Source organism: Glandiceps talaboti, chromosome 9 (assembly GCF_964340395.1).
Source record: "Glandiceps talaboti chromosome 9, keGlaTala1.1, whole genome shotgun sequence".
Taxonomy (NCBI): Eukaryota; Metazoa; Hemichordata; class Enteropneusta; family Spengelidae; genus Glandiceps; species Glandiceps talaboti.
Genome location: NC_135557.1, coordinates 22,310,995 through 22,316,994, shown reverse-complemented (window position 1 = coordinate 22,316,994; position 6,000 = coordinate 22,310,995). Strand labels below are relative to the sequence as shown.

The 6,000-nt window shown below is 37.7% G+C and overlaps 1 protein-coding gene across 5 annotated transcripts in view; it reads right to left on the bottom strand.

Annotated features, from left to right (window-relative positions):
- Positions 1-4,187: 4,187 nt before the first annotated feature.
- LOC144440513 (transcriptional regulator Erg-like) overlaps positions 4,188-6,000 on the bottom strand; it is a 67,808-nt gene continuing 65,995 nt past the window's right edge. For all 5 annotated transcript variants that reach the window (XM_078129899.1, XM_078129900.1, XM_078129903.1 and 2 more), the window contains one exon: positions 4,188-5,699. In XM_078129899.1, the coding sequence (XP_077986025.1) occupies positions 5,194-5,699 (506 nt within the window). In that variant the 3' untranslated portion in view covers positions 4,188-5,193. The remainder of the gene's footprint in view (positions 5,700-6,000) is intronic.

Genomic DNA, 6,000 nt, shown 5'->3' with positions numbered 1-6,000 from the left:
GAACAATATTGGAGAATAACATAATTATAACTGCTGGTAATATCAAAGAAAAATCGGGGAAAGTAATGGACATTTTTTAACGTTTTGACACATATTTCGCACACAGCAGAACCAGTGACGTAGACACGCGTTGTCGTGACGTAGAACGCCCAAAATATATATTCCCTATTTTTTGTTGTATGATATAATACCAGTTACAAAAAAATATCGAGTGTCAAACACAAATTGAATGTTAAATATGATTCGCTTTGTTTGAAATACAGTTCTATTGATTGAATATAGACGAGGAAAAAAACAATGCAATGATTAATGACCTCACTTTCATGACTTAGCAAATTTCGTCTTGACGAGATTTCTAAAAGTTCTAAAAAAATAGCTTCGGGTTTACAGAACAATTCTAGAGAAATGTGGTTGCTGCAATAGTGAAAACTGTGTTACTATAATAATAATAACAATAATAATATCATTGCCTAAAATTGAGAATCGTACAATTTCTGGCGATTTCTTCTAGACTCATTTTTGACGATTTCTATTCTGTGTTATTTAATCACATTCTTTATGATGATAGAGCAATACATTTGAAATAACAAATTAATACTAGTATATCACCTATGATATTTCATCAGCATCCTCAGGCATCTAAATCAATCAACGAAATCCAAACTAAATCATCCTGAAATGCGGAACTACAAAATATCCTACGGACAGTAGATATTTCCTTTGTTTTACTTAATCACAGGAACATTATCTGATGAAAAATATCCTGTGGCTGGTCAGACTTCCTTTGTTCAGGGATGAAGACATTCTATAACAGGAAAGATCTCAATCCATTCACGGAAGTGTTGACATGCTACAACTTGGTGACAATTCGTGACGTCACGACACACCGGTGTGTGTATACCGAGTCCCATTAAATTGCTACACCAACGTTTTCCACGACTGGCCAACAGAAATGAAAATCATGCTGTCAGCTTTATTTCATTTTAGAGGAAGTCGTCTTTATTGTATGGCTGTGGAACGTTTTAGAGGACGTACAGATAGTCAGAATCAACCACCACTGCTCCACCTTTCTACATATACACTGCATTGAAGTGGTGTAGAGACTGATAGGCCAACGCGACACTGACTAACAGGCCTATCTGACAGACCAGCTATAGTTTGCCGTATATGGTACACAATGTAGAAAAAACCTTGACAAAACTTTTATTTGTATATTATGAAAACCGTGTCAATTTATGGCGAGTAAAGTACATCTTTGTTTAATGTAGGAATAAACAGAATCTATGACAACCAAAGACAAACCTATATTACAACACATTGCAACTCTCTCTCTCTCTCTCTCTCTCTCTCTCTCTCTCTCTCTCTCTCTCTCTCTCTCTCTCTCTCTCTCTCTCTCTCTCTCTCTCTCTCTCTCTCTCTCTCTGCTTTATACATCTACAGAAACCAATAACAAAACTATACTTTAAGATAGCAAGATTAAATAAATACAGTTACTTGCTACATTTGTCTGAATGAAATGAACTAACATACCACCATGCAGACATCAAAACTTTGGCGCCCACCTGTCTGTACCTAGTTGCAACTATATTTAAATTCTTTATTCCATTCATGCTAAATGCAGTAAAAACAATTACGATCTTGTTATGTCAAAGTGTGGAATGATCCAATTTCTGCTTATTTTGGTTTCTGTGTGGTCATTACGAGTTACTGTATTAAACGGAGACAGTGAACAGTAACCTGCAATGCGCTGTATCTATTGTGAGATAGAAGGGAAGAAGTAATCGCTCTATAGTATGACAAGTTTAGTCTACCTAATTAAGTCGTCAATTCAACAGCGCATCAGTCATGAAAGTTAAAAACCAAAATATTGTACGTGTTTTTTGTGGCTGTCAGGTGTGGTGGGAAGTTTAGTTTGCAAGACGTACAATAGAAAGAAAACAGTGAAATATAGAAATACTAGTAGATCTCACAGATTTTACGAGAGGGAAACGAAAATTCCCATTGTTGGGACAGAACAAGGAGGACATACATGTAACGCTGTATTAAGGAATAAAATTACGACCCGCTACCTCCTAAGAACAGATTTACAGTCCCCTTGTAGCTTGTTCTTGGCTTGCTATTGGGGAAACGACACCTCAGTATAAAATATTTCCATTTTAACATGTATTCTATTGTCCGTGGTCCCACTAACAGTCCCTGCGTATACACTACTGTAAATAAGCCGGGTCTGCAGCAGCAAACCATAGTCTGTCTACCCGAGATATCGGGGCAATCTATAGTCCCTCATGATCAATCACACTGTGGACAAACAGAGGTAAGCCGAGTAGAAACGACAGCAGCAAGCAGTGATAAGTCTAGTCTACTAAAGATCAATGGCAAGCAGTTACAAGTTATACTTTTATCCACACTATTTAGAAGATAATAATTTTCGCCATATTGTGCCAACAAACTATACTAGTTCTCTGATGACATGAAATAAGTGATTATAATGAACACTACATTGTTAACATTAGTTGATTTGTGGGTGGCTGTCTGTTAATTTAGTCTGAAGGTAACCACATTTATTGATTTGAAGTAGTCCTTGAGGAGAATCAACGACCAGTTTTAACAGTAGGTATTGTCTTAATGTCTGTTTACAGTGTACTCGTGACGACTTCTGGCTTTGTTTCCTCAGCCTAGCTAAGATCAGTGTTATGATGGGGAGGGGGTCGTCGTCATCTATGCGCGAGTAGTTGCAATCCGTCTGAAAATCGTAGCTAATCCTCTTAGTCTGTCTATATTCACCAAACTAAGCATGTCCCTAACCGTACCTTTTGTGCGCTGCTGAATATCATACGGAGATTCCTGTGTTTCGATGTAGACAATCATCAAACCCCAAACATTGGCAAATCGCGTAAATCTGTCTCATTAGGCTGGTTCCTACGTTACAGGGTGTGTTATCAAAGTTATACCTGAATCGGTACGAAATCCATGAAAAGAAATCACCATCAAATGTTAATCCGCACTGGCTGATTTCTAATCACTGCAAAGGATTTAGTCTTAATATCTTCCTCTTTTTTCAATTCCGCATTCGAAATATTTCGTCGCTTTTTGTGAAGTGTGTCTTTGTGAAAATGGCATTCGGGAAGACGTATGGTTTACAATACCAGAAATAGGAAAGGATTGGAAAGAGATTGTATTTCCTAACCAACAGTATATACGAAATACAGTCAAATACTGCATTTGAAAAATAAAATACACTGTTTTATCATCTGTACAGGCTCAGGATCCGTAGGGTATATTCACAAGCCATGAGGGTCAGTTCTCACTCCGGTGTACATCTTTAAAAAAAAACATGTTTATGTGCTTGAGCAGTATAAATTAAGATTGTTATTATGTACAATGTAGCTCCGAATCAGTTCACAAATTGAACATCTACATGACTTCATATGTTTTCTCTCGACACTGGTTCCCTAAGAGATTATTTCCTGCTTGGCAACCAACTTCTACTGATATTTATTTTGGACTCACAAAATTCCAACGAGGGATAAATGTTACACTGGATAGCAGTGCTAATTTTTTTTTCAAAAAGGTCCAGTAAGGGCCGGCCCCAATGAGTTCAATGTCTTTGTGGAAGGAGATTGCCGGGCGTCCCCGGGGGAAACCTGCGTTTTCGGTTGTCACATTAAACGACATTTTTATCTATATAGCATGGCAACTATAATGAAACCCAGACTAAGGCAGAAAACATGCTGTAATGGCAAGAGGCGAGTGCTTTCAATACTCGGCCACCGACAACTCCACTCTTGTTTGTATGGTGCATAGATAATGATAATGTCTATCATTCTTAGCTTCTGTTAGAGGGTTTAATGGGGCGGGGAGGGGGGGGAGGGGGGGGCGAGGTCAACGCATGTGAGTGATAAACACATTGCAGATAACATGAGTGGAAAGGTTTGACGTATGTATGTGGCGGGAGCAAACTATTGTCAGAAAATGTCGTCTGGCCAGTGAATACTAAAATGAGTACAAAGAACATGAAATATTTAATGTATGATGTGGTATGGGATAAATATTGTCTGAATTGATCGTCGAGTCTACCGTGCACAGGTAACTAGGAGTGATAAAGCGATTGAAACAAACAAACAAACAAACAAAACATTTATGTACATCTTTTGAAATCTTTATTACAGGAAAAATAGTTTTCAACGTTTAAAGTTTAACAAGAAAAGAGTAAAGTAATTTCAAACAAACATGACTATATGTTCTGTTTTCTTGTAAATGTACAAGTTACAGTACGTTTAAGTAGAGTATGCCGCAGGCATGGCCAAAAACACTGCCAATAAATGACCACAACCGCGCCCATTTTGGCTGACCAGTCTCTGCTCTTACTTCAGACAGAACACGTCACAAAAATCTACCATAATGCACATCGAGCTTAGCTCACAGTCTCGCGAAATCTCGCGATTTTACATATAACATCAATAACATGTTGTTTGAGAACAGAAACGAGTGTCCCATTCATGCTTAAAGAACCATAAAATTTAAATAAACAAAACAATAGAGAAATAAATGAGAAATTCGCTTAAAAGTGACAACCTGGACTTTTACACAAGGATCGCTCATCCGGGTACTTCAAAATATATAAACCTACATACAACTACTTTGGAATGATTGGGTATTTCATGAAGTACCCGGATGAAAGATAATAGCTTCATGAACACTGAAGGCACTCTGTACTTTCGAATGATGTCACCGAAAAATAATACATAACTTTCCGGAAAAAAATGAAATTGTGATAAAAAGCTGTGATTCAACATCATGAACATTCTACGCTTATTTATAAAAATAAAGACGAAAAGGACATTTATTACTTGGCAATAACGAAACGAAACAAAAAAACAAATCAGTCAGGAAATATTGCTGGACCTTGTTGTTATGTCATCACTGACGTCATCAACAACAATGCACCCTATGTCATGTTTTGGCAATAATACTTAAATATATATATATAGAATTTATCTCATGGTTCCAAACTTTTTTTTTTTCATTTTAAGGACTGAAAATTAAAATCACTCTTTATGTCGGTCTGTTTTACAAGACCGCAAAAGTTCGGGATGTAGTATTTGCACGCAATTGCGCACGCACATGCGTGGTTTTCCAAAAGCTGAACCCTGATTAGTAAAAGTAACTTGTTCAAATTTCGGCGTTCAAAAGTCAACTATAATATGATCCAAGATGGCCGCTGGCATGTGGTACGTGTCCAGTTTGGTAGATACCCGCTGTTCCTGGTGACGACCAATATGACGTTGGTGAAGGGAACAGGCCTGTGGATGTGGGGGGCATTCGTGGCCCAACGAAATTTAATTTGTGGGCATGCGCATAACCCGGCAGATACGAAAGATCAGACTGATACTTATAGGCAGTTGGGTCTGACTGCATCTGGCATTGTTGTGCAAGTCCAGCAAAGTCAAATTTATACGCGTATCGCTTCCCATGTACTTTGGTCATAATGTTCTTATCATAATAGTAGCGTAAAGCTCGACTCAGTTTGTCATAATTCATGTTTGGTTTACTTTTACGTTCTCCCCACCGTCGAGCAACTTCATCCGGGTCAGTTAGTTTGAATTCTCCGTTGGTGCCTTCCCATGTTATACAGTGAGCGTTGCTGCTGTCTGATAATAATTCCAGAAGAAACTGCCACAGTTGAATTTGTCCACTGCCTATAAACAAAACATAAGAGAGAGACGCTTTGATTTATTATGTCATTGTTAGGAATTTTCATCAAATTTAAATGAATGTGAAGTAGCTAAGTTCCTTTGTTTGCCTGACGGGAGGGGGTTCAATAAAATGTGTTTCTTAATTGCTAAAGCAACATTAACCTTTTCACTTCAGAATCATTTCCCGCCAAGACTACAACAAAAAATATCGTCTGCGCATTAACTCTTACAAAAAGTCTTCATAATTCTTGATCAAGTCGACTGAGATACGCCATATTTAGATCAATCGTTGTTTGCGCAAACA